The sequence below is a fragment of the Morus notabilis genome, unplaced genomic scaffold, assembly GCF_000414095.1.
Source record: "Morus notabilis unplaced genomic scaffold, ASM41409v2 Scaffold2735, whole genome shotgun sequence".
Classification (NCBI taxonomy): domain Eukaryota; kingdom Viridiplantae; phylum Streptophyta; class Magnoliopsida; order Rosales; family Moraceae; genus Morus; species Morus notabilis.
This window is the reverse complement of record NW_010365688.1, coordinates 10,864-37,002: the sequence shown is the minus strand read 5'-3', so window position 1 is coordinate 37,002 and position 26,139 is coordinate 10,864. Positions and strand designations below refer to the sequence as shown.

At 35.1% G+C, this 26,139-nt stretch overlaps 4 protein-coding genes and 1 long non-coding RNA gene across 5 annotated transcripts in view; 4 read left to right on the top strand and 1 right to left on the bottom strand.

The window, feature by feature from the left end:
• Positions 1-533: 533 nt before the first annotated feature.
• Positions 534-4,019, top strand: LOC21388372 (G-type lectin S-receptor-like serine/threonine-protein kinase At1g61490). The gene is made up of 7 exons (XM_010108413.2): positions 534-1,851; positions 1,953-2,072; positions 2,454-2,605; positions 2,700-2,910; positions 3,097-3,334; positions 3,434-3,584; positions 3,677-4,019. The coding sequence occupies exons 1-7, from the start codon at positions 534-536 to the stop codon at positions 3,977-3,979; spliced, it is 2,493 nt and encodes an 830-aa protein (XP_010106715.1). The 3' UTR covers positions 3,980-4,019.
• Positions 4,020-6,302: 2,283 nt separating this feature from the next.
• On the top strand, positions 6,303-10,103 carry LOC21388371 (G-type lectin S-receptor-like serine/threonine-protein kinase At1g61490). The gene is made up of 7 exons (XM_024172446.1): positions 6,303-7,664; positions 7,778-7,888; positions 8,102-8,292; positions 8,386-8,596; positions 8,900-9,137; positions 9,228-9,378; positions 9,464-10,103. The coding sequence occupies exons 1-7, from the start codon at positions 6,359-6,361 to the stop codon at positions 9,761-9,763; spliced, it is 2,508 nt and encodes an 835-aa protein (XP_024028214.1). The 5' UTR covers positions 6,303-6,358; the 3' UTR covers positions 9,764-10,103.
• A 2,548-nt stretch (positions 10,104-12,651) lies between these two features.
• LOC21411502 (G-type lectin S-receptor-like serine/threonine-protein kinase At1g61490) lies at positions 12,652-13,506 on the top strand. The gene is made up of 4 exons (XM_024172454.1): positions 12,652-12,736; positions 12,787-12,879; positions 12,988-13,101; positions 13,229-13,506. The coding sequence occupies exons 1-4, from the start codon at positions 12,652-12,654 to the stop codon at positions 13,369-13,371; spliced, it is 435 nt and encodes a 144-aa protein (XP_024028222.1). The 3' UTR covers positions 13,372-13,506.
• Positions 13,507-14,473: 967 nt separating this feature from the next.
• On the bottom strand, positions 14,474-16,447 carry LOC112093629. The gene is made up of 3 exons (XR_002903139.1): positions 16,396-16,447; positions 15,110-15,172; positions 14,474-14,531 (listed from the first exon to the last, which is right to left on the bottom strand). It is a non-coding gene; the product is annotated as an uncharacterized LOC112093629 (long non-coding RNA).
• A 5,535-nt stretch (positions 16,448-21,982) lies between these two features.
• LOC21388370 (receptor-like serine/threonine-protein kinase SD1-8) overlaps positions 21,983-26,139 on the top strand; it is a 7,207-nt gene continuing 3,050 nt past the window's right edge. The window contains exon 1 of the mRNA XM_010108411.2: positions 21,983-23,520. Within this exon, the coding sequence (XP_010106713.1) occupies positions 22,248-23,520 (1,273 nt within the window). The 5' untranslated portion in view covers positions 21,983-22,247. The remainder of the gene's footprint in view (positions 23,521-26,139) is intronic.

Below are 26,139 nucleotides of genomic sequence, written 5' to 3'. Positions count from 1 at the left end.
GTTATTAGACCTTATGATAAGATGTTAGCACATTATACACGCTTTTAAAGTCGGATATTACGTAAAGACTATATTTTAAGGCTGTAGCACGAGCTTAGATAATGTTGTTTTTTCAGACAGCATGTTCACACTATATAGACGTTATTAGACCTTATGATAAGATGTCTTGTAGCAAGCATTAAATTTTTTTCAAAGCAGAGGTAAGCATGCAGATATATATGTGTATATAAATATATATACATATGTAGCACTATATCTCTATATATAGGATACACTGGATGCACTAGGTATATATCTTCCTCATTTTCCGTGAGATAGTTATATTGCGTTTTGGAATAAAGCGGACAAGATCAGAAAAAATTGAAAGCATTCAAAGGATATCATCACCAATATGTTTTTAGCCCGTCACTTCTCCGTATTAAACACTAGGCTTCAATTTGTTCACAACTTCACATTTCATTTAGCGCAAAAAACCAGTCCCGATTTCTCTACTTGCCATTTTTTCTCGTCGTTTCTTCGTTCTTGTGAGGGAAATGGGTGGAGAATTGAGAGATTGCAGCCTGTTACTTGTTCCTTTTTTTCTATTACTTTGCCTGTTTTCATCCCATCATTGCTTTGCAATTTACAACATTACTCAGTCTCAGGCATTGTCTGAAGGAAAAACTCTCATCTCCCCGGCCCGCATTTTCGAGTTAGGCTTCTTCAGTCCCAACACTTCGGAAAATAATCGGTATGTGGGAATTTGGTACATAGGAATTTCTCCGAAAACACTTGTATGGGTCGCCAACAGAGAGAATCCACTTAGAAGTACAAAGTTTCCAGCAAGTTTAAAGATCAGCAACAATGGAAATCTAGAGCTTGAAGATGGAAACAACAGTTCTGTCTGGTCAACCAATGTTCACGTGCCGTCGCATAGTTCAATTGTGGTTCTTTCGGACGATGGAAACTTGATTCTCAAAGATGGGATTTCAGGAGAGAATTTATGGCAGAGTTTCGATCATCCCTGCGACACGTTCTTACCAGGAATGATACTAGGTTTCAATGCCAAAACAGGACAGAGCTCTGTCCTAACTTCTTGGAAGAGTGACACCGATCCATCGCTTGGGAATTTCACCGTCGGGATTTCGTCAAAGTCGAGGCCAGTACAAGTTTTTCTTTGGAGCGGATCAACTCCTCGCTGCAGAACTGGCCCATGGAATAGATTGAAGTTCAATGGCGTGCCGGAAATGAATGTGTCATACCGAAGCCCAATGACTGTCGTGGAAGACGCATCGCAGAAAGTATCGTACATCTCTTTTAACTCATACACCAGCTCCTTCCTCTCAAGGGCTTTCATTTCATCCGAAGGTGTTTTCAAGTTTATGATAAGTGTTAAAGGCGATGGTAAGTGGTATACCAAATGGCAGTCAACAGATAATCCCTGTAATAGATATGGCGTTTGTGGACCTAATGGGATATGTAAGGCGTCTCAGTATCCGATTTGTAGGTGTCTGAAAGGCTTCGTGCCGAGAGCATATCAAGAGTGGAGCAAAGGAAATTGGACGCAAGGATGCGCGAGGAAAACCAAACTATTTTGCGAGAAAAACACTAGCACCCCACCTTCGCGGGGAGGAAAAAGAGATGGTTTTCAAAAGTTTGGTAGTATGAAACTTCCTGATTTTTATGAATATCTGTTCCTCGCGACGAGCTCGGATATTTGCCGTACAAAGTGTGTGGATAATTGTTCTTGCATAGCTTATGCGTATGTAAATGATATAGGATGTTTGGTCTGGTCGAAAGATCTTGTTGATGATCAGGAGTTTTCCTCAGGCGGAGAAGATTTTTTTCTTCGTCTTCCGCACGCAGAACTAGGTGAAGAACAATCTTGCTCTTAAGAATTCTGCTATTTGAACTTTTTTTTTTCTCTTCCCCTAAACCTGATTTGTGCAAATATTTTCCATTTACTTGTTCAGTTGGAGGACACAAAACGAAGAAGATTATCATCAGCCTTGCAACTCTTCTTTCTATTGTGACATTCGGTGCCATACTGATACTATTGATTGTTTTGCACAGGTGGAGAACTAACCAAACAAGTAAGTAAATGATGGTTTCAAGAAATTTAAATTCTTCCTGCTTATTTTTTGATGGGAAAGTATCATGTTGCGGATTTGGAAGTGTGTATTAGTAGGCTTTTGTCATGGAAAATGATAATTTTGACTAAAGTTTATTCTGTATATAATTTCGAAATCATGATTTTAGTTTGAATTTTGAAACGATTACAAACAGGGTAGCCCATGTAGGGTCTATTGACAACTTGTGCACAATAATATCTCATTTTTATTTCTCTGTTTGGATTGTTTGGAGTGATTTTCCAATCTCCTCAATCGGTTTCCATAAAATCAAGTCTAAATTTGACACTCTAAAAGCAGAAACCATTGTGAAGACCTCACAGAATTTTCATTCTATTTGGGCAGTAAGAGACAGCTCAAGATCCACACTAAAATATTCAGATCAGACTGATGCATCCGAGTTTCCTCTTTTCGACTTCAATAGCATTTTAGTTGCTACTGATAACTTCAACATAGAAAACAAACTTGGGGAAGGAGGATTTGGCTCTGTGTACAAGGTAATTGTATTATTTATTTAGAGACATTTTCTTCGTTATATCGATTATACATGCGCGTGTTAAGAGACTGACAAATTCAAGGACTAATTTGCAGGGTATACTGCAAGATGGGACAGAAATAGCGGTGAAAAGACTCTCTAGTAACTCAGGACAAGGCATGGAAGAGTTTAAGAATGAGATACTATTGATCTCCAAACTTCAACATAGAAATCTTGTTAGGCTGATTGGATGCTGCATTGAGAAAGAAGAGAAATTGCTAATATATGAGTTCATGCCTAACAAAAGCTTGGATCAATTTGTCTTCGGTTGGTTAACTACGCAACACCTCTTGCTGCATTTTTACACCTTATTTTATTTTATTTCTTTTTCTGTACTTTAAACAACTTTATTATACACTCCGCAGAGTACAGTTACCAAATCTATATTCTCATTGTCCTAGAAATGATAGAATATATTGTCATCGACTAATTTTTACTTGGTGTATTAATTAGATGGAAGAAGAAAAGCACAACTTGATTGGCCTACTCGTTTCAACATTATAAGCGGTGTTGCTAGAGGTCTTGTGTATCTCCACCATGATTCCCGTTTAAGAGTAATACATAGGGATTTGAAAGTCAGCAATATTCTCTTGGATGCGGAGATGAACCCCAAAATATCAGACTTTGGGTTGGCCCGTATTTTCCATGGGACAAAAGATCTTGCAAATACTCGTAGGATCGTCGGAACTCTGTAAGTAACCTTTCTATACTACCACTTTCAGTGTGCTAGCTACTGAACATTGAATGACAAAGTGAAACTAACGAAATTTAATATTTCAACCAAGTGCAGAGGTTATATGTCTCCAGAGTATGCGTTACGTGGGATTTTTTGTGAACGATCAGATGTCTTTAGCTTTGGTGTGTTGATATTAGAGATAGTCTGCGGTAGAAAGAACACCAGCTTCAATTTTGATGACCAACACCAAAGTCTTATTGCTTATGTGAGTTCAATTATTTTCCCTTATAAGTTTGCTATTTTTCCTATTTGGATGGATATGTATTTCAACGTGACTGATGAGGAATGTTTTTCCAGGCATGGAATTTGTGGAGTGAAGGCAGAGAACTAGAAATGATGGATACAGCATTGGAAGAGTCATATTCGTCATCAGAAGCAATGAGATGCATACATGTTGGGCTTCTCTGCGTCCAAGATCATGCTGTTGATAGGCCGACCATGCCTGATGTCGTTTTCATGCTAAGCAAGGAAACAGATCTACTCCAGCCCAAACAACCTCTTTTCACTTTCCAAGGGTCGTTCTTATGTGAGCTTCAAGAACAAAACCACAGTAAATGTTCGGCAAATGAAGCCACAACATCGATCGTTGAAGGTCGATAAGTTTTGATTAGTGCTAATTTGAGTGGTGACATAGAGCACAAGCCAGCAAGATGCATGTGGCTCAAAGAACTTAGTTGATACTGCTATATATAGTAAGTAATGTCATAGTGAGTAATATCAATAAAGAAGAATACGAGTGATGGGATATGTAATGAGGCATGTGAATTGATTAGTAAAAGTACGCGAGTAGAAATGGTGAATGAAGCGTTTACCAAGTCATATTGTAATTATGATACCTAATAATTAGAGTTTGGATATACAAACGCACGCATGCATTTTTCTTAGTTATTAAATTAACGTGATTTTTTCTTGTAGTGTTGACATGGTTGTCGTTGCTTATCGAAAAAGTTTGCCACGTACATGTTGATGTGATTTCTCATTGAATACTTCGTGGTAACAACATGACTTACAAATGTGTCCCAAAAATATATCTGCTCACTTTAATGCCAAAAGTTGTGTGTTGAATTTAGAAGTACGCTGAATCTGGAGAGCCACCTGAAACTTTCAACTACAACCAAAATTCTTCTCTTAGATGCTCCTTTCAAGTAAAGAAAATGTGGTGGAACCGATAGCATGATACTAAGGAAAATTTTCACTACAAACCTCTAGGCTTGTTCAATTTGTTCACAACTCGTCTTATAATATATCAAGACAGTTGTCTGGGGGTTTTTTTTTTTTCTTCTTTTTGGAAAAGAACTTTTGTACTTGTTCATTGTTTTATTATCTTATAATTTTCATTCCTTTGGAAGAAACTAGGTGCAGAGCGTTTTCCTTCCTTCCTAATGATAATGTCATTTTTGTCACATATAAACAAAACGATCATTTTTATAAAATAAAAAAAATCAGCCATTTATAAAAAGAAATGGTTAAAAAAAGTCACGTAGCATAAATTTTTTATTTTATTTTAATGATGACATTTAAAGGAAAATAGTAGAAATAGGCCAATATGAAAAGCTTAAGAAAGTATATATACCAATTTTTAGTTATAAAAATTAATAAGTCATAATTTGTCAAGTTATAGTTCATAACCAGATAAGTTGTGGACAAACTTGTCAAGTTATGGTTCATAATCCGACAAGTTATGGACAAAAACCATGAATTATGGACAATAACTTGTCAAGTTATAGTTCATAACCAGACAAGTTATGAACAAAGACAGTAATTTAGCATATTTATTAACTTATATAAATTATTGACCTATTAATTTTAATTTATCTCAAGTCTTGACCTATTTCTCTCTTTTTTCCTTTTTAAATTCTGTCAAAATAATATGAATCTGTCGCCACTAAGTGCATGGTGAAAAGCCCAAAACCAGTCATCAGTGCAATTTATAGGTTATTTGGTTGGAGAATTCGTCCCCTGATTCGAATCATGGTTCGTGGTTCGTTACAGTATTTTCTTTCACAAAAAATACACGTAAATAAAAAATGATTCTAATCACATAATTCTAATCTATGAACTAAACGTCTCTTTATTTGCTAGACATAAAATAGAATCTTTATTGTTGATTTTTCATTTTTTTTTTTGGAAGGACGGTACATTCATAAAAATAAAAGTCATATGTTTGAATAGCATGAGGAACATCAATGTTGACAAACACGCATGTTGGTTTACGTGAACTTCGACGAACTCTCTATAAACAGGACATAAATCAACGAAAAGGACGAGCAATAGATGCCTCCAAAAGTATCTGAAACTTGGTCAACAGCTAGCTAGCGTTTAAGAACGACCATTTGTGTTAGTGGGTTGTATTTATGTCAATTTATTTATTAATAATTTTAAAAAATATTAATCTAAATATAATTTATTTATTAAACGTGTTAAAAATATTAACTTAAATATAACTTATTTATTATTTATATTAATCGTGTCAATTCGTATAACTCATTTAAATTAATATATTAAGAAATAATTAATATAATAATGATTTATTTAACACGGTCAAGATAAATTTATCATATTTATTAGTTAATTTATCTTTTTTTAAGAAAAATAAATAAATTTTACTTACAAATATTAAAATTCATATTATTTGTATTTAATATGTCAAATAAACTTTCATGTTATATCACATATTATTAAATTGCAGATAACACATATAATTAATCGTATCAATTCGTGACACTTCGTGATAAAAATCGTGTCAAAACCCGCTAATTTTATGCTGATTACGAGTCATGTCGTCTTGTCACTACTCGGATTACAAGCCCTAGTAGCGTTTGAGTTTTGAAGAACGTGGAATCTGGAGAGCCACAAGAAATTTTAAACTTCAGCCATAGGTTTTCAACTTGGATTTTTCTTTCAAGAAAAAAAGGTACTAAAAAGTGGAATTGATAATATCAAAACGAACTCCATATACTTCTTGTGACTCCTCCGCAAATGGGTGCAGATTTTGTTCCCATATTGGTAATGGTAAACTATTTTTTGTTCTTTTCAAAGTATTGCTTTGCAATAGATAACATAACTTCATCACAAAATTTATCTCGAGAGCAAACTCTCATCTCCCAGGGCAAAACCTTTGAGTTAGGCTTCTTCAGTCCTAACAATTCAGCTGATCACAAGTATGTGGGTGTGTGGTACAAGGGAATTTCACCTCAAACAGTTGTGTGGGTTGCCAACAGAGAGAATCCGCTTAAAGCGACAGACTCGCAGGCAAGTTTCGAGATCGGCGACGATGGAAATCTGAGGCTTGTGGATGGAAACCAGAGTTTGCTCTGGTCAACCAATGTTCATGTCCAATCAAACACTTCAGTTGCAACGCTCTCGGACAAAGGGAACTTAGTTCTTTATAATGATGGTGCGTTGACCGGAGCTTTGTGGCGGAGTTTTGATAATCTCAGTGACACATTATTATCTGGCTCAGCAGTTGGTTTTAATGTCAAAACAGGAAAGACCTATGTCCTGACTTCCTGGAAAAGTAACAGTGATCCATCAGTTGGAAATTTCACTGTGGAGGTTTCATCACAATTCAAGCCAGTACAAGTTTTCATACGGATAAATGGATCATCTCCGCACTGGCGATCTGGGCCATGGGCTAGATCGACGTTCATAGGCATACCGGAGATGGACGATTCCTACCAAAGTCCATTTGGTATATCCGATGATGCAGATCAGGGAACTACATATTTCACTTTTAACTCGGTCAGTGGCTCGTCTATGACTCAAATGTTGATTTCATCAGATGGTATTCTCAAATACATGTCGAAGGAAGAAGACAGTGATTGGAATGTCAGTTGGACATCACAAAAGCGTTCATGCGACATATATGGAATCTGTGGGCCTTTTGGCGTATGCAAGGCATCTGAATATCCGATTTGTAGGTGTTTGAAAGGGTTTGTTCCAAAATCAAAAGAGGAATGGAACAAAGGGACTTGGACACAAGGGTGCGGGAGGGGAACCGACTTAATTTGTGAGAAAAACACTAGTAGCCCATCTTCAACGGGAGGAAAGAAAGATGGATTTCAAAAGGTTGGTAATCTGAAACTTCCAGATTTATATGAATATTTGGAATCTGCGGACGATTTGGATGCTTGCCAAACATGGTGCTTGGATAATTGTACTTGCAGAGCTTATGCGTATGTGAAGGGCATAGGGTGTTTAATCTGGCTACAAGGCCTTGTTGACATTCAGGAGTTTACCGATGAAGGAGAAGATCTTTTCCTTCGCCTTGCACGGGAAGAACTAGGTGAGAATTATGATACTCTTGAAAAAGTCTGCAATTTTGAATTACAATCCTTTCATTTCCTTATACCTGATTTGTAATATTCTTCGTTTTTTTGTTATTATTTAATTGGTCAGCTGGAGGACAGAATAACAAGAAGATTATCGTCAGCCTTGCAACTGTTTCTTCTGTTGTGACACTAGTTGCACTATTGATTGGCTTGCATAGGTGGAGAGCTAAGCAGAAGAGTAAGTGAATAATTTGGCAGCATAATAATGTCTCTGTTTCTCTCTCTCTCTCTCGCGCTCTCTCGGCCGCACATTAACTCATAATGGAAATTATAATATAGCAGCTGAATTTTATACTTGTACAGGGAAATTTACTTACAAACTTTATGTGGAGTAGTTTGTGTTCTACGTTTTTGGGCTTGTGAGTCTGATTTTTTGACCCGACAAAAACAGGAAACATTGAGGACACCATGGAGAAGCCTTTTGTTCAGACAAGGGGCGATGTAATATCCAGTACTCCATTTACCACAAAACAGGATCCGTCCGAGCTTCCTATGTTTGACTTCAATCGAATTTTAGTAGCCACGGATTACTTCAGTACGGGAAACAAACTTGGCCAAGGAGGATTTGGTCCTGTGTATAAGGTTGTACTCTGTTTTAAGATAAAACTAACGCATTTTGAAGAACTTAAAGATGCAAATGTGAAGGGACTGACGAATATGGGAAGTAATTTGCAGGGTAAACTACAAGATGGGACTGAAATAGCAGTCAAAAGACTCTCAAGTAGCTCAGGACAAGGGATGGAAGAGTTAAAGAATGAGATGATATTAATATCCAAACTCCAACACAGAAATCTTGTTAAGCTCCTTGGTTGTTGCATTGAGAAAGAGGAGAGATTGCTGATATACGAGTTCATGCTTCACAAAAGTTTGGATAACTTTATCTTCGGTAGTTTTCCTTAATTCTTTCCTTTTCTGCTAGTTTATTATCTGTTAAAGTCGATCTAGCAACCCGCAGGAGAGTTCTAATGCCTATGTGCAACGCATAATCTATTTCGGTATGATTTTTTGTTTTCTTCTGACAAGTCCGCAATAGTCATTGCCATTTAATGCTACTGCTTAAACAACTTCATTTATATTCCTAGCACACTACAGCTAAGAAACATCTATCTTCTCCCCGTCCTAAAGTAAATATGGAAAAGACTACACGACATCAATTCATTGACTAATTTTTACATCGCGCATTTATTAGATTCAAGAAGAAGAGCGCAACTTAGTTGGACAACACGCTTCAACATTATAAACGGTGTTGCTAGAGGTCTTGTATATCTCCACCGTGATTCATGTTTAAGGGTAATACATCGAGATTTGAAGGTCAGCAATATTCTCTTGGATGAGAACATGAATCCGAAAATATCAGATTTTGGATTAGCGCGCATTTTTGAAGGGACCTTAGATGTCGCAAATACTCGCAGGGTCGTTGGAACACTGTAAGCATCCTTTATGTGTTGACATTCATGCATCTGCTACTGATAATTATAGAGACACTAATGAAAATTTCTTGTTTCGATTGAGCGCAGAGGTTATATGTCTCCCGAGTATGCCATGGGTGGGATATTTTCTGAGAAATCGGATGTGTTTAGCTTTGGTGTCTTACTACTAGAGATAGTCAGCGGTAGAAAGAACACCAGCTTCCTTTACCAAGATCAGCACCCAAGTCTTATTGCTTATGTGAGTTGGCTTATATTCCTTTCTCTTAATTTTCCTTAGTTATATTCAAATTCAGCATTACTAAAATAAGATTATATAATGTCAGGCATGGCACCAGTGGAGTGAAGGAAGGGAACTAGAAATGGTGGACAAAGAATTGGAGGATTCATATTCTTCATCAGAAGCAATGAGATGTATACATGTTGGGCTTCTTTGTGTACAGGATCATGTGACTGATAGACTAACCATGCCTGATGTCATTGTCATGATAAGCAAGGAAACAGATCGTCCTCAACCTAAACAGCCTTTATTTATATTCCAAGGATTGTCAGGAAACGAAATTCAACCACAAAACGATAGCAACTCTGTGAACGAAGCCACCACATCAATAATTGAAGGCAGATAAGTTGAACATCTATGTATTCCAATAAAGTCTTAGAGCTTTTAGATGCACCAAATGGAATGAAACTGATTGAGTGCAAGTGGATCTAGAAGAGAAAAAGAGAAGTAGATGGAAAGGTGGAAACCTTTAAAGCTTATGTGTGCTGTGGCGCTACTGTACAAACATGGAGGTCCGATTTGTTTAAACCGGCACCACGAGTTCCAGAGCCGCAACGCCGACTCCTCTATCATGCTTTCTTTGAAATAGTCAGATATTGTATCCAAAACAAACAAGCAATGATTCCTTCATTGGGTTAATTTTGATTTATAACCAATGAATAATTGCCCCAGTTTTGCATCTTTCATACCCAAATATTACCGAGCCTCCACTTAACATGGTATTGTCCGTTTTAAAGCCTAAGCCTTTAGGTTTTTACTCTTGGGCGTGACTTTATACCATTTGAAGGTGGTGTCTTTACTTATAAACCACATTTTATAACCTTCCTCTAATGACGTGAGATTGTACAACTTATCTTGTCTTTGCTCTTTTGCCCCAAGTGATTAATGACCATCACAAAAATTTATGTTAAAGACGTCCATCTCTTCTGCAGAACATTTCCGGATGAAAATTTAGTTGTGAGTCGAACCAAAAAACACCTTTTGTTTTAGGGTAGAAGCCGTCCCTCTACATTGAACTGAAGTAAGAAATGTGGGAGCAAGGGCTGAGAAAAAGTTGAAACCTCAATTTTACATAGGCAATGCAAGAAAGCAAAAACGAAGAATCAGACAAGATGTAAAGAGCAAAAATCTTACGTGAAGAGTAAAAAGAGGAAAAAAAAAAAAATAGAGAACTTCAGAGAAAGAAAAGGAGGATGAATTAAGACAGTTATAAAGTGTGCGAATTTGAAAATAAAACAAATAAAATAAATAAAATAAAAAAGGGGGCTAATCATTTCATTATTATGACTATTTTGATCTTCTTTATACATGCAGAAAGAACTTCTCCCTCTCAAGTTACATTGTTACTCCTCACACCATCACGTCTTTAAATTCAAAGTGTCGAGTGGAAATAAAACAAAGGGTCCTCCTACTGAAAAATGACATCCAGTGGCTGATAATATGAGATACATAGGACACTCCTAGGTTGGCACATGGTCGTATCAATAAAAAAACAAAAAAACAAAAAAGTTTAGAATCCAAAAACAAGTACTGAAAACCAATAAAACAAAAAGACAACAAGAAACAATATTCCTAGAGAAAAGGCTAACGAAGACAACCAAATAACCATATTCGCCTTCAACTTAGCCGACTAACAAAGTTGCTAAAAATTGCACAACAAGGCATGTTTTTCAAGATAAAAGGAGAGTTTTTAAGAATTTCTCTACGGTTATCTTTTTGTAGTTCAGATGACTTTTGGAATTTCAGCATAAATGGTATTTTTTCAAAGATTTTTTTTCATAAATAGTTGAAGTTTTATAAAATTATAAACTAACCATATTTATTAATTTATTGGTCAACACTGATTGATTTACCAGTTTATGACTGATTGACTTAGCGGTCAATCACTGATTGACTTAGTGATCCATCACTGATTGACTTTAGTTTATCACTGATTAACTTGATGATTCTTCATTATTAATCAATATCAATTAATAATTAACTAAAATCACTTAGTAATTAATCAATTTTAATCAATTAATTATAAATTTATTAATAATAAATAATTGATAAATTATGGGTCAATCAATAAATTATTCTTTTAAAAAGGTCACTTTTGTAAAATAAAATCATTTTCATAAAAAAAAAACCGATCATTTATGAAAAAAAAAGTGGGAAAAAAGTCAATTCACTAATTTTTCCATGAATTTCTTTGGTAGTAGAACCTTTTTGCTAATTACATTAACTATTTTTTCTTCTTACACCATTCATTTCTATTCTTTTTTTTTTTCTGTAAGAGACGAATTGCATTTTTTAAATTTGCATCTATTTGCTGCACCATTTTGCATCCAACGGGGCGTGACAGGGACAATTTTACAAGACAAGACCGTATGATGAACGGAATAATAGTCAATATATTTTTTATATGAATTGGTAAATGAAGACCTTGGTTAGTGTAAGAAAGAAAGGAGACGAGAAAAATTATGACTACAAATTAAATTATATATTAATATAATATATAACAAAAAACTTGACCAAGTCACCGTCGATATCTGTGTAATTGAGAGAAACTTTTTACACGTGCGCATGGTAGCTATATGACAAGATTATGATCGACAAAAGTCATAATTGATGTGTTGGAAAACACGTCTCTATACTCATACAATAAAAAAATAAATTAAAATAAAATAATAAAAAATAGAAAAAATAAAAATTTATATGCGGTTTAAAAAATTTTCTTACGTCTAAAAAAAGAGAGAAATTTATTAACAATTTTAAAATTACACACGCTTCGTTTATCTTACCGATTTAAATTTTCAGTTTTAAATTTTTATAATAAAAAATTCTTAAAAAATGTCACATATAATTTTTTTATTACAGTGAAAAGTTCTAAAAAAATATCACATCTCAATTCGAATTGAAAATTCGAATCCGTAAAGTGAACGACGCCTGATTAAATTTTTTTATTTTCTCTCTCAATCCAAAATTTCTTATACTCTTAACTATCTCTCTCCTTATTTTTTTTCTCTTTCTAAAGAGACACTCTTTTTCTACACTTTTTTCCTAAACTGCTCTGGAGAAGTGGGCCGTGGAACAGATGGAGGTTCATCGGTATGCCATGAATGGGTTACTCTTATCAGACTCCATTTATGTGGTAGAAGATGTAGAGCAAGGAACAACATATCTTTCCTTACCTCCTACAGAAACTCAACTATGAAGAAAATGTGTGTTTCGTATGAAGGTATTAAGAGAATTATGGCCAAAGAAGGATCAAAGATAGGAATGCTTAAACTTCCAGATTTCCACGAATATGTAAAGGATCTCGATTATGCAGATAGTTGTGCCTTAATAATTGTTCTTCCATAGCTTATGCGTTTGTAAATGGAATAGGGTGTTTGGTTTGGTCGCAAAGCCTTATTGACATTCAGGAGTTTTCCTTTGGCGGAGAAGATCTTTTTATTCGCCTTGCGCACCCAGAACAAGGTGAAAATACAACCTCACTTGAAAAATTGTACAATTAAAATAAGAATCTTTTTTCTTTTCCTTGTTTACTACCTGATTTGTACTATAACGTGCATGTTAATTCTTCAGTTGGCGGACAAGCATCTAAGACGATAATCATCAGCGTTTCATCTGTATCTTCTATTGCAACATTAAGTCTCGTAATCTTCATCGATTGGCATAGGTGGAGAACTAGCCAAAAGAGTACGAAATCATAACTTGGCTTCAAAAAATTTGATATAAAACACAAATACAAAGTTATCTAAATCTTATATGTATATTGTACTACTGCTCTTTTAACGGGATCTAATTTTTTTTTCTCCAAAAACAGGAAAATCCAAGACCGTGATGGACTTTGATTTTATTCAAACAAGATCATATCAATCTAGGTCTCCGAATAAATTTTCAGAACAACATGATCCATCCGAACTTTTAACATTTGCGTTGGACAACATTTTAGTTGCTACAAATTAATTCAGCGACAACAAACTTGGGCAAGGAGGATTTGGTCCTGCCCACAAGGTTATTGAATTTAGTTTTTTTTTTTTTTTTTTGGTGAGTTGTAGAAAGCTAGTTTGTTAGTGTTGACGGTGAAATCTTGTCAACGGAAATACGCCAGATTACCGTCCAGTAATCAGTCGGGTTACCGGCTAGAACACGTGAAGATAAATAGAGAAATGCAACTGGTCGTGTGTGGATCCTAAGAGTGTTATGAATATGAATGAGATTGCAAATGAATAAGAAGAATGTCAGAAATTATAGTGGTTCACTCTTTATGATAGAGCTACATCCACTTTGGAAAAAATTTTATTATTTTCTTTCTTCTTCGATTACAGACGTTTTGTTCTCCCAGTTTTTCATAATCATTTCTCTCTAAGGCTTTGCCCTTTTTATATCTCACAAATTACACATTGGAGGAAACCGAGATAAATGGTTATCCTCCTGTCACCTCAATGGATACCCTCGAGATCTGGGTCACAAGACCGAATGTCCTACCCTCTGCGTCCCCACTAGGTCTCCACGGTGGGTCAAAACAGTACCCTCACCCCCATCGATTCTTCCATAGCGTCGTCGGTTTATGGGGCTTGGGATCTATGTCTGTCTTGACTATTTGATCAGTTGACTGTCAGCTTAGACGTTGCTGGTTACAATCTTACTACTGTTGAACGTTTCTTCAAGAATTATTCTAAGATGCCTTGGGGCGGTCGACCCTTCTCTCACTAGTACGACACTCATCTTTAAAAGCTGACCCTTCAATCGTCAGCACCCATCCGTCGGCTGATGTGGCATGGTGTTGGCCACGTGCAGCTCGGTTGTTGTCCGATGTGGTTGTAGCGACCCTCTTTTGAGGCCGCCACTGTAATTAACTTTTTAACTTGTACTTACAGAAATTTCTTAAAATTTACGGAACATTTTTTTTTTTAAAGGTCTTAAAATAAACATAAGATACAAAATTGCTTTCTTAATTAAAATATTTAAACCTTAACATATCTGTTTCAGAATCATAATTAACAAAACTATTTATAACATAAAGCTGATTGCGGAAATATTTGCGAGTGGTATCCATATCCCGAACCCCACATCATTCGTCCACTCGCCAGCAGTCCATCAGGCATTATATGCCGGTTGCTTACCTACAGTATAAACATTCTATAATGAGCTTTCGCTCAGCAAGTAGGAACTATCTCTCGCAAAATAACTGTAAGTTCACATGAATAAATATGCATGAGCCAATTATGCTTAATTATGATGTCTTATCAGAATCTTATTATCTTATCTTATCTTTCTTACTGATGGGCCCGAGTGCTCGTACCACTTGCGCGCAATCATCGGGACGTGAGGGTTTGCAAGGTCCCCCATGACACCGTGATTATAACTTGAATGCCTCCCTTGAGTCGGAGGACATCATTATTATTATTATTATTTTTTCTCCCTTGTGGAGCTTGAGTTACCTCCCTTGTGGAGGCTGGTACGGCACTCAACTGAGATTACTCTTATAAGTTCCTCTTGACTTATTAAGGTGTATGCAATATGACCTAGCATAGCATACTATATCATGTACTCGAACACATATAATTCGGGTGTACTGCCTAAGTGTATGTAGTATAACATAGCATAGCATTCATAACATTAAATGTACTCAAACATATATAGTTCATGTGTACTGTTTACTTTAAAATCTATTTATACTGTAGGCGAGATTCCTACTTACTTGATTTTCAAAGCTGGAATCCCTTTTTCGCCTATCAGCCTAGTCTCTTGCTTTCTTCTGAAACTGAACACCCATTAAGAGTGTGAGATTAACTATTATTTGTTATTTTATTTTAGCAACTTATGAAGGAAAATCTAACCATTTTCATAAGGCATATATTCCTTTCCTTTACCAAAGGATAATAAAGATTAATTTATTAAATCTTCAAAATCTTATTTTCCTAAATTTCCCTTGGTATGATATTAAGGCCCAATTCGGCCTAGGACTTATATATGGCATTCTAACTTTTACGCCGCTGAAATTTATACTCCAACGGAATCTCTTAAACTAATGTGGGCGTTGGACCCACATTAAATATTCGAAATTCTACGGACCTTGGGCTCGTAGGTGCCCGTCGGGATAATTCGCTCGGTAAACCTCTATGTTCTTTAAAGAAATCATTTTTCATTGAAAACTTCCTTTATGAATACTTTCATTAAAATGAGGTTTAATGTCATTGTATTTTACTAAAATTCTATCTCGGGTTCTTTTATGACTTTTTGTTGAAACCGACACTGTTTTAGTTTTGTCTCGTTAAAAACTGTGCAGTTTCTGAAATCTACGTTTTACTGTATCTTAGAGTCGGATTTCAAAATTTTGTTTTTCGCGACAATTTCTCGTCTCGTCGAGATCTAAAATTGTCGTTTTTGGTGAAGGTTGAAATTCGGCCTCTAAAGGCCTCGTTTGGCTGAAAACCGTAGCTGCTGTTTTGTTTTAAACTGTTTCAGTCAAAACCTGTGCCGTTTCAGGAATCTGTGTTTTAGTACCTCTTAGGTTCGGATTTTGAAAATCTTTTCTTCGTGAAATTTCTTCCTCTCGTCGAAAACTAAAATTGTCCCTTTTGTGAAAAATTGAAATTCAGCTTTTAAGGGTCCCGTTTGGCTGAATTACTGGCTGCCAGTTTTTTTTTTGAAACTGTATTTGACAGATTGTCCGTTTTTACAAAATGACTTCAAACTTGGTTTTAGAGTTAAAATTAGGTTTAGTCATAGTAACCGAAAATGTTCAAAACATCCAGGACTATAAGTTCAAGCTTTAAAACATTGAAAATCTCGCTCTATGGTGAAAATAAGCAACTTAAATCAAGCATAAACATACCACATCAAGCTAACCTCAAAACTCACCAAACCAACATAAAACTCACACACCCTTATTACAACTCATCTCCTCAAGAACCTCAAATTTACATCCACAAATCCAAGCTTAAAGTTGGCTAGAAATTAATGGAGAAGAGTTTGAGAGCTTACCCTTGAAGAACTATCTCTCTCCCTTGAAAACCTTGAACTCTTCTAAGATTTGTTATTGGCTTGGAACTAGAAAGTATAAGGAAATTTAAGAGGAATATTTCTACATTTCAAACTTTACTAAAACATAAAAAAAGGATTTAGAGTTATACCCTTTGAAAAAAATGCTTGTCTAGACTCCTCCTAGACCCTTTGATCTCCTTCTTCTTCTTCTATGGTTTGTAGTGGCTCAAGATTGAGAGAGTAGGAGAAAATATTTGAGGGGAAAATGGAGGAGTGTGGCCGGTTTGGGTGTGGGGGAAAATGAGAGGAGATGTGCAAAATGGCTAACCTAATGCTTGCACTAATGGTCTCACCTTTATAGACATTACTTGATCTCATCTTAGTTCTCATTTAAGTCTACCAAACTAGCTTAATTAGCTAGATTTTTGGATTAATCCCCCCCTTTATTGTGGCTGGCCGGTGGAGTGTTTCAAGAGGGGATGATGTAGCATTTCATGTCCAATAGTTGATTTGACTCAATCCCATCATGAAGTCCATGTAGCACACTTCACTAGCCAAATTTTTGGCCATAATCCCTTAAGTTTGGCCGGCCAAGTGAAGGAAGGAAAGAGAAAAATGAAACCTAACCCTTGTACCTTTGTCTACTTTCTAAATTTACTCATTAAACTGTCCAAAATTATACTGACAGCTATTTTCTCCTGTATGCGGGTACTGGATGCTAGTTTGTATTGTGCTTGGAAATTCTTAAAATTAAGGTTCTCAAGCTGTATCTGTACTAGAAATTCTTCCGTTTTAAAGTACGGTGAGAATTTATCGATCGAATTTACTTGATCGAAAAATTGTGAACTTAACGTGAAATCTGCTACAGAATTTAGGAATGCAGATGTTAATTCCATAAATCCTTCAATCACAAAATGTACATAGTATAATGATTTTCCAGGAAAATCCTTGACTCAAATACATGAATTACATTATTAAAATTCTGAGATTTTCTTGGTCACCACAGTGGTGGGGTAGATTTTACCTCACAACAGTTAGCACTAAAACATGACTGACAAATTTGTTGACGATTTGCAGGGGAAATTAAGGGGTGAGACAGAAATAGCAGTAAAAAGGCTCTCTAGTAGTTCGGGACAAAGGCACAGAAGAGTTTATGAATGAGATTATGTTGATCTCAAAACTCCAGCACAGAAATGTTGTTAGACTCATCGGTTGCTGGGTTGAGAAAGAAGAAAAGTTACTGATATACGAATTCATATGAGCCTAACAAAAGCTTGGATAATTTTATCTTCGGTTGGTGTTTCTCTCCCTCGATGATTTATTATTATAGCAGTTTCGCCCCTAAGTATGTTGTTCATCCCTTGCTTAATTTTTAGCTTTATTCTGTTTCCACACCTGGTTCTGCCATTTTCTAATGCTTCTTAAACAAATTCATGCAACAAAGCATAGCACGAAAAACTGTCGCTTTTGACTCTCGAGCACCAAAAAATACAATTAACATCACTAACGAATTTTTTGTCCGTTAATTAGATCCAAAAGCAAGAGCACAACTTGATTGGGCATCACGCGTCAACATTATACATGGAGTTGCTAAAGGTCTCCTTTATCTCCATCACGATTCCTGTTTAAGGGTAATACATCGAAATTCGAAAGTCAGCAATATTCTCTTAGATGAGAAGATGAATTCCAAAATATCAGAACTTTGGATTGACCCACATATTCCAAGGAACATTAGATCTTGCAAATACGTGCAGGATTGCAAGAACACTGCAACCATTTGACATTCTTACATACTCGGTTCTTTCCATTATTTTCTAACGATGCTGATGAGTCTTTCAATTAAATGCAATGGCTACATGTCTCCAGAGTATGCAATACGTAGGATTATTTCTGAAAAATCCGACGCTATTGGAGATAATCAGCAGTACAAAGAATAACAGCTTCCCCCAATACGACCAACACCTAAACCTTACTGCTTATGTGAGTGACTGAGTTCATATTTAAGTTTTCGTTGTTTGGTCGGTACGTTTGACAATACATTGAATACTTTGTCCTAGACAAAATTTCAAAAAATAAAAATAAAAAAAATAAAAAAAATAAAAGTAACTACTTCCATGAATTATTCTGTTCGTATATGAAAAGGGAGTATGTAAAGTTTAACCACAGTAGATATTTATGTATGAAATTCTTTTTGTCCCCAAACTAATGTTGCTTGGTAAATAATAATTTTCAATGCATGTTATAATTTTGAACATCCATGGCCTTCATTTTGAACCTTTTCAAATATGAACTGCGATTATAATTGTGAAGTGAGAAGAATGGAAGTCAATTTAAGGGGCTTGACCGTTGCTATCAAATCTAATGAGACTAGCAAAAAACTGAAACAAAGCCCTAACGAAGAAGAAAGAAAATAGTTATGATGATGAAGATGTGTTTCTTTGTTTGTTTGTTTGTTTTTCTTTTTTTTTTTTTTTTTTTTTCAACAACGAACTATTGCTATCGTCATGTGAAAATGAGGTTACTTTTTCCATCTACCCTTATTGGCCAATTACCCCACACAAAAAAAAAAAAAAAAAAAAGAAGGGATTTTTGAACTTTTTCAAATATGAACTACGATTATTGTTGCCAAATGAGAAGAAAGGAAGTCTATTTAATGGGCTTGACCGTTGCTATGAAAGCTAAACTTCGTCTTTTCAACAAAGAATGATTACTCGGAAGTTTCTTTTGTAGGCCTAATTTACTGATAGTGTTAGTTTTTTATTATTAAATCAAGTTAAAATCACATTATATTAAAAAAAATATACAGAATAGACAGCTTTGATACGTATAAAACGGCTGAAAATAGATAATTACTCGTAGTTTATTTTTTTAGTCTTACCAAAGAAGCTCCCTTCTTACTTGCGTCATTTGCAAATAGAGATGAAAGTTTGGGCCGCCGGTCTCGCCCTGAATGAGAGAGGAACGACTCAGCTTGAAATGCTTAGGGCGGGCTCGGACCGAAATTTTATATAAGGTATTTTTTAAAAAAAACAAAAAAACTTAAAAAGGAAGGCATTTGGGCAGGCCCGACCTACTCCAAATAAACATTTAGTAGATGTTTGGTTCATAGATTTAGAATCATGATTCAGAACTATTCTCGTTTTACACGTGTTTTTTGTGAGAGAAAAATACTATAGAGAACTATAAATTATGATTCAGAATCCGGGACAAATACAAAAAACAAACATCATCTTAGACTCAAAATCTTAATTTGGTTCAATAGTTACAGGCTTCGAACTTGTCTATTTAGCCTAGTCAAAATTTACAACTCTTTTTGTTTTTTTTCCCTTAAAGGTCTAAACTTACGTCTCTATGTGCAAATGAAACGATTTTTTTTCCCTAACCTTAATGCTAATTACCCAAAAATAAAAGGAGAAAGAGAGGTCCCAAAAAAAAAAGGGAAAAAAGAGGGGGAGATTTTTTTTTTTTTTTTTTTTTTTTTTTTTTAAATATCTCAGCCTTGGTAGCTGACGGCTTTCCTGTTATATATTTGTTTGGTATTAAATACGGGAATATGGTTGTTGTCTTATTTTGATCTATTTGCCAACTAGAAAACCTTTGGATGCCCTGTTTTTCTTTTTTCTTTTATTTTTTTGCTATAAAAATCAAGGGTTATAAGGAAAGCAGGGGAACATACGTACATTAGAAATTTTGTAATTTAATTAGGTAGAAAATTAGTTGAATTTTGTTTCTTAACCATCTTTTTTAATAAATGACTGAAAGTTTTTATTTTTATACAAATGAATGAATACAAAAAACAAACATCATCTTAGACTCAAAATCTTAATTTGGCTCAATAGTAACAGGTTTCGAACTTGTCTATTTAGTCTAGTCAAAATTTACAACTCTTTTTGTTTTTTTTCCCTTAAAGGTCTAAACTTACGTCTCTATGTGCAAATGAAACGATTTTTTTTCCCTAACCTTAATGCTAATTACCCAAAAATAAAAGGAGAAAGAGAGGCAGAGCTTTTTTTTTTTTTTTTTTTTTTTTAATATTTCGCCCTTGGTAGTTGATGGTTTTCCTCAGCCTTGGTAGCTGACGGCTTTCCTGTTATTAAATACGGGAATATGGTTGTTGTCTTATTTTGATCTATTTGCCAACTAGAAAACCTTTGGATGCCCTGTTTTTCTTTTTTCTTTTATTTTTTTGCTATAAAAATCAAGGGTTATAAGGAAAGCAGGGGAACATACGTACATTAGAAATTTTGTAATTTAATTAGGTAGAAAATTAGTTGAATTTTGTTTCTTGACCATCTTTTTTAATAAATGACTGAAAGTTTTTATTTTTATACAAATGAACGAACTTTTTCTACTTTATAAAAATTGTCATTTTCTACGGATGTTAATTCACTCACGGTTAATTAATTATTAACTTAGACCCTATGGTCAATAATGATTGACAGATTCATTATTAATTTTTTAATGATTTATCATTAATAAATCTATAATTTGTTGATTGAAATTTATAAAATTAATCAATAATAAAATAAACTCAATCAACAATAGACTAGCCAATTAATAATTGTCCTCTAAGGGTTTTGATCTGCACAATGGTGGGAACCTATGGTGGTGGCGGTATTGTCTTCTCACGGTGATGGTGGCAGTCTGAGGTTTCACATGCCACTATTGGGGCAACACTCCGGTATCGTCATGCATCTCTTGGCCTCTGTTGTTTGTTTTGATGGCTCTTTCGTTAGTCTTCTCATCATTTTCAAAGGCTTTGGCAGCAATCTTTGGTGTTTTTCTTCGTTGTTTGATTTTTAATATATCAGTTTTATCCAAATTACTTGTTGGTGTATTTATTTTGCTTTCTAGTGTTATGTTGTGTTTTAAGTCTCTAATTTCTTTTTAGGGCTTGGTTTTGTTCAGTGGCGGATAGACAAAAAGTTGAGTGGGAGCTACCGCTCCCACTCAAACTTTAAAAAAAAAAAAAAAAAAATATTACCCCTTAAAATTTTAGAATTTTACACTTAAACTCTCATTAAAATATATTAAGTCCCTAGTGAGATATAATATATTTCTTTATATGTCCCTATACTTTTATGACTTTTTATCAACGCTAACCTTTCATATTATTTCATGTTATTAATTTGTTAAAAAAAAAAATTAGTTAAGCTTCATTAAAGTTAAAGTTAAAGTGAAAGACTAGCTCTGTTATTGGTTTTGTTGGTCTTTGAGCCATGGGTTTCTCAATCTCAGTAATCGTAATTTTCCATTAATTGTATAAGTTTTTTATAATTAAAGAGTCATGTCGATCACTGGTGTACCTAAAAATGGATATCCAGTTTCAAAACTTGATACAAGTTTATTTCACTTTCGCTTGATCGTTTAACTTCGAGTTTGCTAGTGTAGCTTGTTGTCTACGGGGTTGTTATTGCTTGTACGTTGAAGCCTTGTGGGTCACAATTTATTTTTGTGTCGTCTTATTTTGAAATTTATTTTTTCTTTTTTCTTATTAAAAAATAGAGATATGATCTCATATCCATGATGTCATTTATCTTTAATTGTTCCCACCTACTAGTCCATCTTTAGTCTTGATCAATTTTTTCCCCTTTCCAATTCTGAAACTGTGCGTTTTTCACGGCCATGGTCTACAGTCTACACAAAGAAACAAGGAACACCAAGAAAATAGCTAAGCTAAATTCCCTCTGCTTTCCTATTTTTGTCGGTAACCTTGTGCGCTTTCCTTTCCCTATCGAACACTAATTGTCTTCCACGCCAAGAAACCCAATAAGTTCACCACCACCCCTACCTAATGCCTTTCACAATGAAGAGAACTCAAGAGAGTGAAAAGCACTAGTTTGTTTAACAATATGAGGGGTTTAACAAAGAGATGGTCTTTTGCCATCTTTTGCCTCACTTTCTTCACCACTCTCTTCCCAATCTCGCTCTCTGCAGATACCTTATCTTCGACCGAAAGTCTCACCAATAACCGGACCCTCGTCTCCGCCAGCGAGGTCTTCGAGTTTGGCCTTTTCAGGCCTGGCAGCAAAGGATGGTACTTGGGCATTTGGTACAAGAAAATCCCCACCGAAACATACGTTTGGGTCGCAAACAGAGACACCCCTCTTCTGAATTCCTCAGCAACTCTCAAGTTCGACGATCATGGAAGCCTTGTCCTTCTCGATCCCTCCGGGAACATCACGTGGTCGGCGAATCAAACCCGAACAGCACAAAACCTGGTTCTGCAGCTTTTAGATTCCGGCAATCTCGTCGTCAGAGAAGAAAACGACGATGACCCAGAAAATTACTTGTGGCAGAGCTTTCACTATCCTACGGATACTCTGTTACCGGGTATGAAGCTCGGATGGGACTTCGGTTTCGAAACGTACTTGTCGTCGTGGAAAACCACGAGCGACCCTTCAACGGGAGACTACTCTTTCAAGCTCGATCCCCGCGGATTCCCGGAGATTTTCCTGAGAAACAATCAGGTGATAACATACCGTAGCGGGCCTTGGAACGGGAATAGATTCAGCGGAGTACCCGAAATGGCGCCGGTAAAAGGTATTCAATTCAGCTTTGTTGACCGCGAAGATGAGGTTTATTACACGTTTTCCATAAGCAACAATTATCTTCTGTCTCGTTTGGTGGTCGGTCCTTCTGGAGTTCTCGACCGGTTCACATGGGTCGAGAGCAGCCAAACATGGAACACGTTCTGGTACGCTCCCAAGGACCAATGCGACGACTACAAAGAGTGCGGTCCATACGGCGTTTGCGACTCGAACGCTTCGCCGGTGTGCAAGTGCCTGAAGGCGTTTGCGCCGAGGAATCCGCAGGCGTGGGAGCTGAGAGATGGGTCGGACGGGTGCGTTAGGAGGACGGAGTTGGGGTGCAACAGTGACAAGATTTGGACGGCGAAGAACGTCAAGTTGCCGGAGAGTTCGAGCGCTTTCGTCGACCGGAACATGAGTCTGGAAGAGTGTAGGAAGCTTTGTCTGGAGAATTGTTCATGCACGGCTTATGCCAACGCCGACATTGAAAATGGAGGGACGGGGTGTGTCACATGGAGCGGTGAGCTAATCGACATTAGGGACTATGCTGAAGGTGGACAAGTTCTCTACGTCAGGTTGGCAGCTGCTGATTTAGGTAATTTTCTTCTTCATTCTAAATTTTACGGCGCAGGTTGGAATTCATGCCATTTAAACCTTTTACATTTTGTTACAATTTTTCGATTTCGGAATCCATGTTAGTTTGAGGCTTAAGCACTATTAGATCATAATCATGTCAAAGTTTTGAAAATTATCGAATCTAACTTTTCAATAATTAGATTTCTAGGCTGTCTTATTGGACTTTCAAGTAAGAAATGCAAGGGAAAATGGCAAAATGGGTTTAATTTATAACCATAATACATAATAACTTTTTTTTTTTGCTATTCATAATGCATAATAACCTTGAGACAGTGTTCCTCTGTTTTTCTTTTGGGATAGAATAATCATTTCTCCTTTTGAATGGTTCTCAACCACCCTTATGTAAACATAAGATAAGAATTTAGATAGTCAATAGGCTAATTATATGTGAGCAGAATAGTCCAAAATAGATTTCAGCAACAAAAAAAAAATGTAGGTTAAAGGACTTGTCACTGAAATGGTCCCAATGCAAGATGCCAAATAGATATCCACCACCACCACCACCAATACCAAACCATGTAATATTGGACACATATATTGTCTGAAGTTTCTAAATAATTACGTGATATATAATAATATATAGTAGTTCAAAATTTAAATTTTACTATAATAAAAAAATTTTAAAAATAATTAAATTTAATTTTTTTATTATAATACAAAATTATTAAATAAAATCATATATCATTTTAAATTAAAATTTTAAATAAGCAGCAAACTAAAGAAACAACAAAAAGCGTTTGTATGGGACCCACTGGTGTATATCCCAACCGACGTTGTTGACTTGTGGGAGATTTTGTCGGGTCCATAGCGGAGACCTAGTGGTCCTTTCTAGTATTCCTATTCTTTTACAAAACATTCGGCAACGAACAAGGTGTGAAAACTGCTATTAGTCTTATAAACAGTTAAAATTTTCTGGCGGGACGATAATTAGTCTTATACATAAAGAAAAAGGATTATTAGAGGGAAGCTTTAATAAAAAATTAAAAATTTAAAAGGAAATGCTTTTACTACTATATATACACGTCAGATACCTTTTAATTTTAATTTTCTAATATTCTGGGTCCAGCCATCGAGATGGGATGGGAAAAACACCTGGTACCCTTTATCAAAAAGTCGCGTCGATAATTCTTTTTCTTAGCTTTTCCTTTCTTCGGTTCCTTTCATACGTAATATCGCAGAGAATATTCTCTTTCATTTTGCTATTTGAGTTTAGAATTTAAGTTTTATTACAATAAAAAATTCTCACAAATAATCACATTTAATTTTTTTATTATAATAAAAAATTTTCATATAGAATTACATTTTAACTCGAATTAAAAACTCGAATCAACGAACTAAACGAGCCCTAAATTTACAATTTTTTTAACCTCTCTGGGGCTTTAGAAGTCTTGGTAGTATAATATTGAGTGTATATTTTGACTGAAGAGAACGATTGAGGAAAAAGTGAACGTAGATTTATGTATTTTTGGTGTAGTATTTGTTTATATATTTTGGGCAGAGAGAAGAATTAGCTAACAAGAGAAGGGTAGATTTATTATAATTTTTGTTTCTAGAAGTGGGAGGATTCATTTTCAACCTTTGAAATTAAACTAATGTATTTTGAGAAATTTAAGTATAAGGAAATAAAAGTCTTGTCATGAAATGTTGCGAACATAAGATATTTTTAGAAATATAATAAATAATCTTCAATTATAAAAAGTCTATTTGTTTTAACGACTCAAACTGTTATTTTTAAACTGGTATTTGTGAGAGGAAAATTCAAGGACAATTAAAACCATTAACAATAGTTTAACGACAACTCAAATTATTGATTTTAAAATTCACTTTTTCTTAAATTTTAACAATCTGGATTGTTGTTAACAGTCTAATAGTTCTAGATTCTACTTTTTCTCTCTCTTTAATTTCAATCTTAAAAATGTCATAGCTTTTTCGTTTTAATTACGATTTAGATGATTTTATTTTAATGTGTTCATAATGAAGAGAGGAACAAATCTCTAACCATATTGTATATTTTTAGTGTCATTTATGATGAGGTTTTATAAGATTTGTTACAAAATTTTAACGATAGTTTTTAACACTTTATCTAAACACAATTAGGATATTATTCTTAATTTAAATTATAATTTATTTATATATTTAAATAACAGTCTAAATCACAATTTGAATAATCACAGTTTAAATTCTATAGTTTTAATAAAAAAAAAAAGTTAAATCTTTACTATTTAAGTTGTTGAACCAAAAAGCTCAAAGTCCTTAAAATTAAAAATGGGGTTTGGTAGTTCATAAAGCTTATTTTGAATTTCTTGAATATTCTCGACATTAATGCATCCCACTATGTCAATATCTAGGTGGAGTAATAATCTAATCATAAATACCGCCATCAACTCTTTGTTCAGTAATAATCAATCTTAGCTGGTCACCTACAAAAATGTGGCAAATGTGTTTTCGTGAATCAATTGGCTTCTCTGTAAAAAGTTTGTGGGGTCCACTAGGCGGTGGGTTAGGTGTTCTTATAATGTTACAACTAAATGGAATTGTAAATGGCAAAGTTCTTTTCTAGTGTTCACCGCATCTTCGA